Genomic DNA, 13431 nt, shown 5'->3' with positions numbered 1-13431 from the left:
AGGCAATCGTATGATGGCCATCTGTGGATGAGGCCATTCATAGATGGAGCCATTTGTAGTTGAGGCCATTCCTAGATGAGGCCATACGTAGATGAGGCTTCATTGATAAGGCTGTCATAGACGACCGTCGTAGATGAGGTTGTCTTCGAGCGGAGGCTGTCCTAGTCAATGCCATTGTAGATGAGACCATCCTAGGCAATGCCATTGTAGATGAGACCATCCTAGGCAAGGCTGTCATAGACGATCATCGTAGATGAGGCCGTCGACGACGACCGCCGTAGATGAGGCAGTCGTCGACAACCGTCATAGATGAGACCATCGTAGACTAGGTCCATATTGGTGAGGCAGTAATAGTAGACATGGAGTTTTGCTATAGACTCCTAATGTCAGGTTAAGAGGATTTCCCTGATGTAGTGTCAGGGTTGAAAAGGGAGTTGTATGATCAGCCTCTGAGGAAGTTGTTTCCAATTGCCTCTCCGTGAGAAGTGCCTTATAAAGACTCAAGATGAGTCTTCATGGCTTTTATGCGCGCCCTCTGGAGGCTCCTGGCACGACTTCTCCCTTTGACCTCTCCTATGAGGTGAAGGAATCCTCGTTGTCCTCATCAGAAGTGGCAGATTAAAGTCTCTGTAGTACCAATAATAGCCGCATCTCTCAGAACGTTAGAGTTATTGAGGAAAAGGTTAGACCTATTTCGTAGTCTATTACCTTGTTTCTGCGAATCTGTCATATTACTGCCTTAATAGGTTCAGAGAAATGAAGTATGATCTTGGATGATCCAAAAAGAAGTAAAAGCTGAAGAAACTGAGCAGAGCTCAGGGAGACTCCCTTCACACACGTCGTGATGTGAAAATCGGAGGAGAACTGGCTCTGCAGAGAGGGTTCTAGAGGGTGCTGATAGCTGATTGGTTGTGACCAAATTTTTGGTTCTTTTAGCATAATGATGTAGATACGCTACTAAGATCTAGGCCTCAGGCCTTTTCTTTTGCGCCTACTACTGTTATTTACCTTTGGCACTGCTTTTTTATTTACCGTGGGACTCCCGCCTCGGCGACGGGGAATGATTCAGACATGTGAATCTATGAAAGATACCCCAATACTGGATAAATTATGTGTGCCTAAAATAGATACTCGATGCAGGGCTGAACAGGCTCTGCCAAGCATGTATGTATATTTAGTGTTGGAAGTATGTAGCTGGGGAAGACATGAGATAGAAAAATTGTACCTGTATGTAGAAATGGATAGCCCAGGCGCCCCATGAGAAATACTTTAAATACTGTAATGCTGTACCGAAGTTATAATCTATCAGTAAGATTTTGAGCTGTATATACTGTGGTGGTGAACCCGAACTGTACTCAATGTGGATATACAAAGATAGTGTTGTAATCTGTAACCCGAAAACAATAAACAGAAATAAAAAATAAAAAAAAGATTAGAGCTGTTAAAATGACCACTCATGCTGGGTCCATGCTATACCATATCTAACAGGAGCCTAGAATAATTATTTTTAATTCTAGAGAAAATATATATTATTGGATATTGTGGCTAAACTGGAGTTTTGAAAAACGGGCACTTAAGGCCTGCCCTTTTGACAAAGCAGCACGCCTTGTTAGCAGCAAGTTATTTCTACTGGGGATTACAGTATTGGCCAACAAAAACGTAGGAGATGGTTGTGCTGGACGTTGTTTTGGATCCATGAAGTGGCTGACCCTGAAACTATATCCATGGCCCCTAAAAGTGTACACTTTGAAAGCAATCTATGGAGCACAATTTTGAACTTCACGAATTGGAAGTTTTTTGCTTTTAAATTGAGCCGAATGTTGTATGTTCCTATACACATTTTATTGAAACTTACCCTGGGTGGAGTTCGCAGAGTTGCGCTACGCGGAGCTCAGCAAGTGGCAAAGTTCCATAGAAAAATGTTGTTCGCAGCAATTGCACAGTGCGGATGCTTGTCCGCACTGTGCAATCATTACGAACGGTACCTTGCACAGCGCAAGCGATCCCTTCTTTGCCCCTGGAGTAGATTTTTACTTGAGCGAAGCTTCCTCAATGCAAACGAGCAGTTTCTCAATGCAATGACAAACCTGACCACCCCGCATTTAGAAATCTCGCCGGGAGGTTGCTTTTTCACGCTTGCGCTCGCCAACTTGATGTTGACGATCGCGAACGAGGAAAACTCCACTCTGCGGAGCGGAGTTTTCCGCAACTCCGCGAGCTCCGCGTAATGCGGAGTACAGGAAACTCCGCAAACTCTGCAAGCGGAGCTCACCGCTCAGGCTTAATTGAAACCTAAGTCAAGCATACAGTGACTGGTACTAGTTAATTTTTTTTTTTTACTAGTTATGTTTTGTTATTGGATAATCCATTCCTCACAATCAACCTTAAGAAAGGTGGTAGAGTATTATGATGAGCAACGGTGTGACTTGTTTACCCTTTTCATTTTCTTCTGTGTTTTTGCTTCAGAATTATCCTGGATAGGGTCTTTAAGGGAACGAAAAAGGATATGGAAAATAGTACTCCGTGAAAAAAGGAGGGTGCAATCAGAACATTCCATGTTTAGATAAAACATTTTTTTGAAAAAGAGCAGCCTGGATCAGTGAGAAAATATACAGCATCATTTACACAACATGTCTGACATTCCGCACCCCCTTCGACATCAGTGCTTGGATACGTACCATCCTGTCCCATTTCTTTCTCCTCCTGGTCATCCAAATTGAGGAGTTGCTCTCGTTCAACTTCCTCATTGTTAATTTCTTTTCTGGAGTTTTGGTTTGCTGGTTCCTCGTCCTCTACTGCTTCTAGTTTATCCTCTTCCTCATAAGGTCCCAGATCATTCCCCGGCTGAGCTTGCACAGGGTTGTTATCCTTTGAAGGCTTGGATGGCTGTTGAGGGGGAGCTTGTTCTTCAGGCGTCCCATTGTTCACTAAACTGCCTAAGTTTAAATCACCCACAGAACGAGAATTCTTCTGGTCACCTGAAAAACACCATCCAAAATAACAATATATTTTAGACACTGTAATAGGTCTCTACTTACGCCAAATACATCATACAAGCCATGGTAAAAAAATAAAAAAAATCATTGTGCACAGGACAATACAAACCCAAATTTACACACTTTAAATCGAGCTAACTGAGCAACATTCTTTTGTGAGAAGCCAACCTACAGCGGCCTTCAATGCTAAAAGTTGTCCATGTTAATAAAAGAGTCCACTTGCTGTCAAGCTAGAATGACTTACATTCCATAACCAGTCGTACTTCATTGAACTAATTTGCATTCATAAATACTGACTGTACACCACAGGAGAAGCTTTGCCCCTTCACTCAGGGCTGGTTGGTCAGACACACTTTTTAAGAATGCTTTTAAGTGAACTTCTTAAACGTGTCATTTCTGTCCAACTTGGTATGTGACGCGTTGGATCAATTCAATAAGTATTTCACTGCTTACCTTATGTAAAACTAGAAGGTAAACGGATAAATCCAATCACCACACAAAATCAAAAGCACTGTAATTAAGAAGAACTAACACATTACTGTGCATTCATTTTGTCAAATGCATATGGACCCCATCTGTTCAGCATTTAAGAAGCCATGTGGAGGGCAAATTGATCATAAAGAAAAAAGATTTAGATTTTAGACATTTTAGACATGGCTGTAGAGGCCTGAACAATCAGTACATTTTTCAGCTACTAATGCAGTGAATCTTCCCCTTTACACTTGAAGTGTTATTGCTCTCCTTGTGTCAGTGTCTCGCTTTTTAGAAATTATTTTCAGTTTTGCCTGCAGCACATTTGTTGAAGGGATTTTGGATGAATTAAAAATGCCAAGATCCCTTAGTTATACACCCAGTCTTATATTATGACCTAATATTACGCGATACCTAAAAATGAAAATAATGCTATTCTTCTGTTTTGCGTTCACCAAAGGCAGGCAGTTTTCTGAGGCCCTATGTGACTCAAGGGCGTTTAGGGAATCCTTGTAACATGTAGTGCTTCCGCCCTTGGAAACACAAGCACCAGGAACAACTGCAAGCTTAATGCATTGTCATGTACCTATTCTTTAGAAATTGACATTCAGGCAGTGGCAGGAGATACAATATATATATACTAGCAGCCCGTCCCGACCTTGTCCGGGAGCAATCAGGCTTCCCCGACCCCCACCTGCCCCGACATTGGCCAGCAGCCCGGGCCCCCGTCCGCCCCGTCCCCCAGCTGCCCCGACCTCCGCCTGCCCTGACATTGTCCTCCGGAGGCTTACCTCACACAATTATGCCAGAGGCCCAGTGTTGCAGTGGTGGCCAGCAGCAGCGCCTGAGGCACTGGGGAGCTTTCTGGGTAAGTGGGGCTCTGGCACTCTGTTTGCAGGGAGGCGAGGATGAGCAGAGGTTGCAGGGATAAGAGTAGGAGTTCACAGAGTATGGAGCGGCCGGCGGGAGTCAGGAGCTTGAGCACAATTATGCCAGAGGGTCCCCCGCCTGCCCCGACATTGTCCCCCGGAGCCTTACCTCAGCCGCCGCTCCTCAGTTCAGTGCTCCTCGCCGCTCCGCTGCTGCTCACCGCCTGTGTGCCGCTCGTCAGTGCTCCTCCCCCGCACCATGTCCGCTGCTCAGCCGCCGCTCCTCAGTTCAGTGCTCCTCACCGCTCTGCTGCTGCTCACCGCCTGTGTGCCGCACGTCAGTGCTCCTCCCCGCGCCATGTCCACCGCTCCTCCTCGCGCTCCTGGACGACGTCAGCATGCAGGTCGCGGCCGAGGGGACTACTTATTTTTAAATGTAAATTTTTTAAATATAAAGTATATTTTAAATTTATATAGCCTATGTCCATCTGCATACCCTGAGGATTCCAACGATGTATCGGGTGTGTGGATTGACGCTGTGGTTCCCGAGTTTACTCGCCTCAAAGCCTCAAAGTTCTTCCTTTATAATAGTAGTATAATATCTATACTACTATAATAAAGGAAGAACTTTCAGCCTTTGAGGCGGGTAAACTCGGGAACCACAGTGCCAATCCACACACCCGATACACCGTTGGAATCGTCAGGGTGTGTAGATGGTTATAGGCTATATAAATAAAAAAAAAAAACGTTATTTAAAAAATTGACAGTAAAAAAAAAAAAGTAGTTCCTCCAAAGTAGCGCCGGCCGCGACGTGCGTGCTCACGTCAGGAGAGCGGGGAGGAGCGGCGTCCAGGAGCGCGACGAGGAGCGGTGGACATGGCGCTGGGGAGGAGCGGTGACGTGAGAAGCAGCGGACTGCCAGTGGCGGTGAGAGCCTCGGACAGGCTGGAGGAGCGGCGGCTGAGGTAAGGGAGCGGCGGACATGGCGCGGGGGAGGAGCGGTGACATGAGGAGCAGCGGACAGGCCAGCGGCGGTGCGAGCAGCGGAAAGGCGGGAGGAGCGGCGGCTGAGGTAAGGGGACCCATGTTGGGGCAGGCGGGGGACGGGCTGGGCGGGGGCCCGGGCTGCAGGAGAAAAGAGAATGATCCCGTGTTTTTATGCTGAAACAGCAATCATTAACACACCTCTAGGCCAAAAAGATTAGCTATGATGTAAGCTTTCCCAGCCAATGTACACTCTGTAGAACGGATTGGTCAGCTGTACACCTTTGCAAAGAAGAACAGACATATTTAAAGCAGTATATCAGCAGCGGACAGGCGGGAGGAGTGGCGGCTGAGGTAAGGGGACCCATGTCGTGGCAGGCGGGGGACCGGGCTGCTGGACAATGTCGGGGCGGGCGGGGAAGCCTGTTGCTCCCGGACAAGGTCGGGACGGGCTGCTAGTATATATATATTCCTTTTAATACTTTTTTACATGTGAATGGCGGCGGCGACCCACTTGGGTTCTACTTATAAACTACCAGTCCCAGAAAGCATTGCTTCAGGTGCTACACCTGCGTATAATTACTGTGGGTATTTACTGGTGTTTGCCGCTTGCCGTCTTATCACATGGTCTGCCACTGAAGAGGGCGTTGGCCCGAAACGCGTCTGGCAGGAAGAGGACTTTGTTCGCGGCTCGCTCCCTTGCGGTGGCATTAATTCCTACCCGTAAGTGCATTCCCACCATGGGGCAACTCTTTCTTCCATTTGTTAGCGGCCAGCCCGGTCGCGGGTTTGCACTACCGCGAAAAACTGCGGGTCCACAGCTGCCTCATTTGGGCAGCGTTTTGTGGTACAGGAGGTGCCTTTTACTTGCGGGGTGCTTGCGGGGACATTGGCAATCCTTTTAATACTTTTTTACATGTGAATGGCGGCGGCGACCCACTTGGGTTCTACTTATAAACTACCAGTCCCAGAAAGCATTGCTTCAGGTGCTACACCTGCGTATAATTACTGTGGGTATTTACTGGTGTTTGCCGCTTGCCGTCTTATCACATGGTCTGCCACTGAAGAGGGCGTTGGCCCGAAACGCGTCTGGCAGGAAAAGGACTTTGTTCGCGGCTCGCTCCCTTGCGGTGGCATTAATTCCTACCCGTAAGTGCATTCCCACCATGGGGCAACTCTTTCTTCCATTTGTTAGCGGCCAGCCCGGTCGCGGGTTTGCACTACCGCGAAAAACTGCGGGTCCACAGCTGCCTCATTTGGGCAGCGTTTTGTGGTACAGGAGGTGCCTTTTACTTGCGGGGTGCTTGCGGGGACATTGGCAATCCTTTTAATACTTTTTTACATGTGAATGGCGGCGGCGACCCACTTGGGTTCTACTTATAAACTACCAGTCCCAGAAAGCATTGCTTCAGGTGCTACACCTGCGTATAATTACTGTGGGTATTTACTGGTGTTTGCCGCTTGCCGTCTTATCACATGGTCTGCCACTGAAGAGGGCGTTGGCCCGAAACGCGTCTGGCAGGAAAAGGACTTTGTTCGCGGCTCGCTCCCTTGCGGTGGCATTAATTCCTACCCGTAAGTGCATTCCCACCATGGGGCAACTCTTTCTTCCATTTGTTAGCGGCCAGCCCGGTCGCGGGTTTGCACTACCGCGAAAAACTGCGGGTCCACAGCTGCCTCATTTGGGCAGCGTTTTGTGGTACGGGAGGTGCCTTTTACTTGCGGGGTGCTTGCGGGGACATTGGCAATCCTTTTAATACTTTTTTACATGTGAATGGCTGCGGCGACCCACTTGGGTTCTACTTATAAACTACCAGTCCCAGAAAGCATTGCTTCAGGTGCTACACCTGCGTATAATTACTGTGGGTATTTACTGGTGTTTGCCGCTTGCCGTCTTATCACATGGTCTGCCACTGAAGAGGGCGTTGGCCCGAAACGCGTCTGGCAGGAAAAGGACTTTGTTGGCGGCTCGCTCCCTTGCGGTGGCATTAATTCCTACCCGTAAGTGCATTCCCACCATGGGGCAACTCTTTCTTCCATTTGTTAGCGGCCAGCCCGATCGCGGGTTTGCACTACAGCGAAAAACTGCGGGTCCACAGCTGCCTCATTTGGGCAGCGTTTTGTGGTACGGGAGGTGCCTTTTACTTGCGGGGTGCTTGCGGGGACATTGGCAATCCTTTTAATACTTTTTTACATGTGAATGGCGGCGGCGACCCACTTGGGTTCTACTTATAAACTACCAGTCCCAGAAAGCATTGCTTCAGGTGCTACACCTGCGTATAATTACTGTGGGTATTTACTGGTGTTTGCCGCTTGCCGTCTTATCACATGGTCTGCCACTGAAGATGGCGTTGGCCCGAAACGCGTCTGGCAGGAAAAGGACTTTGTTCGCGGCTCGCTCCCTTGCAGTGGCATTAATTCCTACCCGTAAGTGCATTCCCACCATGGGGCAACTCTTTCTTCCACATATATATATACATACACATACTTAACTGTGTTTTTTTTCAGTTAATTATTATATATATATATATATATATATATATATATATATATATATATATATATATATATATATAATTAACTGGAAAAAAAACGACAGGTTTGAGGGGTGTTAGAGTTAGTTGGACATTTCACTCTTACAAAACCATTGAAATTCCCCCGTTCAAGTTATTTGTACTAACTATAACTCGCACGCCCGCAAACCCCTGCTGATGATGGCACATATTACATCATTCATGACATGGTCAGTGACATCACTGATGACATCAAGTGAATGTGGTTTGCTTCGATATTTAAATAAGTATTTTAAATAAGTTATATATATATATATATATATTTTAAGGTTCACAGATTACCCAAGGTGCAGGGCGCACTCACAGACAGCGCGTTCAAGTTCTGGGGGAGAACCAAGGCGCCACTTGCATCAGCAGAGCCTGACGCGTTTCAGGAATCCTCCCTTTATCAAAGGCTTTTCTGCTCCAAAATGCTCGCCAAACATGCAGACACCAGTCTTTTGTCCCTTTCTTTAATCATCACATCCAATCTCAGGTGAGTATCAGCATTGAATTGTGGGACTGGTAGTCTGTTCCAAATAATACCCCAGTGGGCTGGATGGCAAACCTTAAGGAAAATAAAACAACAATCTAAGTGAGCCTTTCCTGTAACTCCTCCTTTCAAAATAACGCCAGAATGTTCCAAAGCGCCGATCCAAGGACCAGCAGCGGAACCGCCAAACAGTTTGCGGCGGTGCACCCTCGGCCGGGTCGGCCGCATATTTTAAGGTTCACAGTTTACCCAAGGTGCAGGGCGCACTCACAGACAGCGCGTTCAAGTTCTGGGGGAGAACCAAGGCGCCACTTGCATCAGCAGAGCCTGACGCGTTTCAGGAATCCTCCCTTTATCAAAGGCTTTTCTGCTCCAAAATGCTCGCCAAACATGCAGACACCAGTCTTTTGTCCCCTTCTTTAATCATCACATCCAATCTCAGGTGAGTATCAGCATTGAATTGTGGGACTGGTAGTCTGTTCCAAATAATACCCCAGTTGGCTGGATGGCAAACCTTAAGGAAAATAAAACAACAATCAAAGTGAGCCTTTCCTGTAACTCCTCCTTTCAAAATAACGCCAGAATGTTCCAAAGCGCCGATCCAAGGACCAGCAGCGGAACCGCCAAACAGTTCGCGGCGGTGCACCCTCGGCCGGGTCGGCCGCATATTTTAAGCCGCGTTCCTTAACATCAAGGATGGCACTGACACCGTGAGTTCGACTCAAGTTACATTTATTTTCCAAAAGCTGCTTACAGACGCGTTTCGGCGGAAGCCTCCGCCTTGATCACTTCATCTACAACAAAATATATATATATATATATATATAGGAATCTGCCTTGAACACTGAGTGGATGTATACGTGTCTCAATGGAGGATTTAGTAGCAATGTGATTGAGTGTCTAAGTGACAAATTTAAAGTGTCTGACTAAATATATGGGATAGTGATTACACTTTGTAAATACATGTATCACTCAATCTCTTGTTGTGTAAACTACTACACAAGTTGGTTACTAGGTATGTGAAAGTCCACATTAGTTATTCATTAGTTAAGTGAGTATTTGTACGGGATAGTGAATGAATGTGTGTGTGTGGTTGGGTGGGACGTGTGTGACTGTCGAAAGATGTGTAAATAGTTGATTTAGTAGGTATATGAGGTTAAGACTGTATGTGGAAACAGTTGTTTGGGTGAGTGAATCTCTATCGGTGTGGTGATGAGTAAATATATTTCTCAATTATAGATGTCCAGCAAACTAAAAATATAAAAGGCAGTGTATGTGACAATTGCTGTATATAAATAAGTATACATAAGACTCCGTGATTGTATGAGTGAGATATGGATAACTGTTTACTTGTAATAGTGATTTTATAACACATTAAGTATGAGTTACTATCTATATGAATGAATAAAGTGCTGTTCGTGTAAGTGTGTAGCTTAGTAAATATAAGTATGATCAATTATTTGCATAAGTTTTTTAGGATGTCTGCATAAGTGAATAGGATATGTGCTGGTGTGTAATGTTGATGCAGGTGTATAAGTATATTTCATAGTGTTCTATTGATCTTTGTTAGCATGTATGAGTGAATCTATAAGTAAGTGTTTAGATGTATGGACATCTACTAATCACTGAGTGGGTTTTTAGAAACTTGTACTCGTGTGTCAATGGTTCAAATATAGTATTTCATATTTTATAATGAGCGTTGAAAGGTTATGCTACTGTATGATGAGGTGTATCAGCTTGTCACACAGATGATGTCATCAGTGATGTCACTGACCATGTCATGAATGATGTAATATGTGAGATCAGTGGATTGCATGAGTTATAGTTAGTACAACTAACTATAACGGGGGAATTTCAATGGTTTTGTAAGAGTGAAATGTCCAACTAACTATAACACCCCTGAAACCTGTAGTTTTTTCAGTTAATTTCTGAGGTTTTTTAAATGCTAATTCCTAACTATAACATGTCTGAAACCTATGGTTTTTCAGTGAATTTCAAAGGTTTTTTAAATGCTAATTCCTAACTATAACATGTCTGAAACCTATGATTTTTTCAGTGAATTTTATATGTTTTGTAAATGACAATTTTTTTTTAAAACTCTTTTTATTGTAATATTAATCAAGGCACAAATTGGTCGAGTAGTACATACAGACAATCAATTCTGACATTATCGGCAATATGACAAAGTGCGCAACAGTGGTACATACATAACAGTTGAGTGCAGTGTTCCCCTCATGAACTTCCCACTCCCCAACCTTGTCCTCTTCCGACTCACTGTCCTGTGTCTTTGGCAACTCACAAATGTATCCCCTGAATTTGTTCCATGTCCCCTTACCTTGCTCTACTTCGGAGGACATCCTCGATTAATGAATGCTGCTTTCTCGGCCACCATGGCTGTGTCTAGATCCCCACACTATGCTGTGAGTGTTGGCGACTCTCCCGCACCCCACTTTTGTGCTATATTGCGCTTTGCTTTCATTATTCCCAGTGTGGCCCACGTTTGCGACGGGCGAGTTAGATCGTTCGGTTCCCACACATTCATTAAGTATCGTCTAGGCTCAGGCGTCATTGAAATTTCCATAGTCTGTGATATAGTCCTCATGATCTTTGCCCAATATTCAGCGATCCTCGGACATTCCCACACTGTATGAAAAAACGTTCCCTCCTCCCCACATTGTCTCAAACAGTACGGGTGTGGGGCTGTTCCTATTTTATGTAGGGTGTGTCTCGTATAGTAAGTTCTATGTACATTTTTTTGCTGCACTAGCTTGACTCTTGAGGGTATGCCCACCTCCCGCGGGGAGGCCGTCGCCTCCTGCCATTCAGAGTCCTCGAAGACCCCCACGTCCTGAGACCACTTTTCTCCAAGTGACACATTTGGGTCAGGCAAATTATTTACTAATTTGCGGTAGGTGAGGGAAGTCGCCCGCTTCTGCATATGTTCTGTCAGTAGTCTGTCTTTCCAGGGGTGTTGCCTCTGGAACCTCAGAGTTGGGCGGTAAGACCGCCTGCAGCGCATGCTTTATCTGCATAAATTAAAAAAGTTCAGTAGGTGCTAGCTCATACTGCGTCTGGAGACGCTCAAATTTCTTTACCTCCCCTTTATACCACATTTCACCCACAGTGGGTATACCGATATCATCCCATTTATCGAATCCTTTATAGTTTCGAAGGCCGCCCAGGCATTTTGTGTCCCACAGAGTGGTAAGTTGGGTTATTATTCCTTTACAGCCCAACTTAGCGTGTGCTTCATGCCATATGTGGACCGTCTGTCCCGTGGGACCAACCACTGCCGGCGCACGCTTCTTGTTATAGAGCGCTGACATCATGCCCTCAACCCAAAGTCTGCTCTTACCTGCCTTGAAAGCCGGATATGTCTGTGGGGCGTGTATCCACTGGTTGACCACCTTCAATTGGGCCGCCCAATAATATAGCTGTATTTCGGGGAGCGCAATGTCACCATCATACCACCCTCTAGTCAATTTATGCTGAGCTATGCGTGCAGGTCTGTTCCCCCATAACAGCCCGGAAACCTGAGCCGCTATTTTTAAAAAATAGTCCGCTGGCACTGGGTACGGCGTATTTTCCAGCACATAGAGGAAACGAGGCAGCGCCATCATTTTAAAGAGCGCTGCCTTACCCAACAACGTCAACGGAAGGGTTCCCCAGTGAGTCGAGTCTCTTTTTAGGCTTTCCAGGGGGGGTGTTTGATTCCTTTTCATAAACTCGCCTGGGTCCGGTGTGATATAAATACCTAGATATTTAAAGGCCTCGCCAGAGATCTGCAGCGGGCAGTTCTTTGGGAGCTGTGGACCATGAAGCACAAATAGTATCGATTTTGACCAGTTTATTGTATACCCTGAAGCTCGCCCATAAAGTTCACATACGTTCAGGAGCACCAGAATGGATCGCTTGGGGAAGGTCAGGTAGAGTAAAAAGTCATCCGCATATAGTGAGATACGGTCTTCCCAGCTGTCTGTCCATCTAAGACCTCGGATTATTGGTTCCCATCTGATCCATGCCGTCAGCGGTTCCAACACCAGAGCGAAAAGCAGCAACAACAGCGGGCAGCCCCAACGCGTGCCCCGGGTCAATGGGAAGTCATGGGAGATATGACCATTAGCCGTCACGTGCGCCATTGGTTTTGTGTACAGGAGACGCACCCAAGCGCAGAATTTTGGGCCATTCCACCATATCGAACGCCATATGAGCATCCAGTGACAGGAGAACAGCCGGTTCTTGGGTTTGTGGGCCAATACTCCATGCAAACGCCTCAAATTTAATGCAGTAATTCTACTGGGCATGAACCCAGACTGATCTGGGTGAATCAGGGTAGTGAGGTGTGAGGTCAATCTAATCGCAAGAAGCTTCGCTAGAATTTTGGCCTCGGCGTTTATTAAGGATATGGGGCGATATGAGGTGCACTCCTCCGGCGGGATTGTCACCACCGTGGCCAGACGTTGGTCAAAGGGAGCTCGCCAGTCTGTAGACAATCGGGAAACATATCCAGCATATATGGGGCCACTATACCTGCAGTCTTTTTATAAAGTTCTACGGGGATACCGTTAGGCCATACCGCCTTTCCAGATTGTAACGAGCCAATCGCCACCTGCAGCTCGTCGGCCGTGTTGTCCGCCTCTAGTTCAAGGGCCGCCTCCGGTGTAAGTTTAGGCATTGCAATGTCTTCTATATAGGACAGAGCTTCTTCTACAATCATTTCTGACAGAGATGTGTAGACTTGTTGGAAGTGTCGTGCTAACATATGTACTATCTCGCGCGGGTCAGTTGTTACTGCAGTATCGCCAGTCAGTAATTGCACTATCCACTTTTTGTCTTCCTTTTTTGTCCAGCCATGCCAAGAGCTTCCCAGCTTTATCGCCAGTCTCATATATCTTATGTCGTGTGGCTGTCAGTTTTAATTTGGTCCTTTCCCTGAGGTAGTCCCTATGCAATTGTTGTTTGAGGCGTAAGCATTGGGCCGTGTCCCGTGTCGGGCTACATGAGTGTTGGGCCTCTGTCTATGACCTGTAATAGATGCAATGGCCTGCCCCCTTAGAGTGGCCTGA

The 13431-nt window shown here is 46.2% G+C and overlaps 1 protein-coding gene across 1 annotated transcript in view; it reads right to left on the bottom strand.

Annotated features, from left to right (window-relative positions):
- Positions 1-13431, bottom strand: part of GOLM1 (golgi membrane protein 1) — a 213575-nt gene that overhangs the window by 98359 nt on the left and 101785 nt on the right. Inside the window, exon 6 of the mRNA XM_086963599.1 lies at positions 2679-2978. Within this exon, the coding sequence (XP_086819725.1) occupies positions 2679-2978 (300 nt within the window). The remainder of the gene's footprint in view (positions 1-2678; positions 2979-13431) is intronic.

Source organism: Lissotriton vulgaris, chromosome 3_1, assembly GCF_964263255.1.
Source record: "Lissotriton vulgaris chromosome 3_1, aLisVul1.2, whole genome shotgun sequence".
In the NCBI taxonomy this organism is placed as follows: Eukaryota; Metazoa; Chordata; class Amphibia; order Caudata; family Salamandridae; genus Lissotriton; species Lissotriton vulgaris.
Note: the sequence above shows the minus strand (reverse complement) of the source record. Positions and strands in the feature narration are given on the sequence as shown.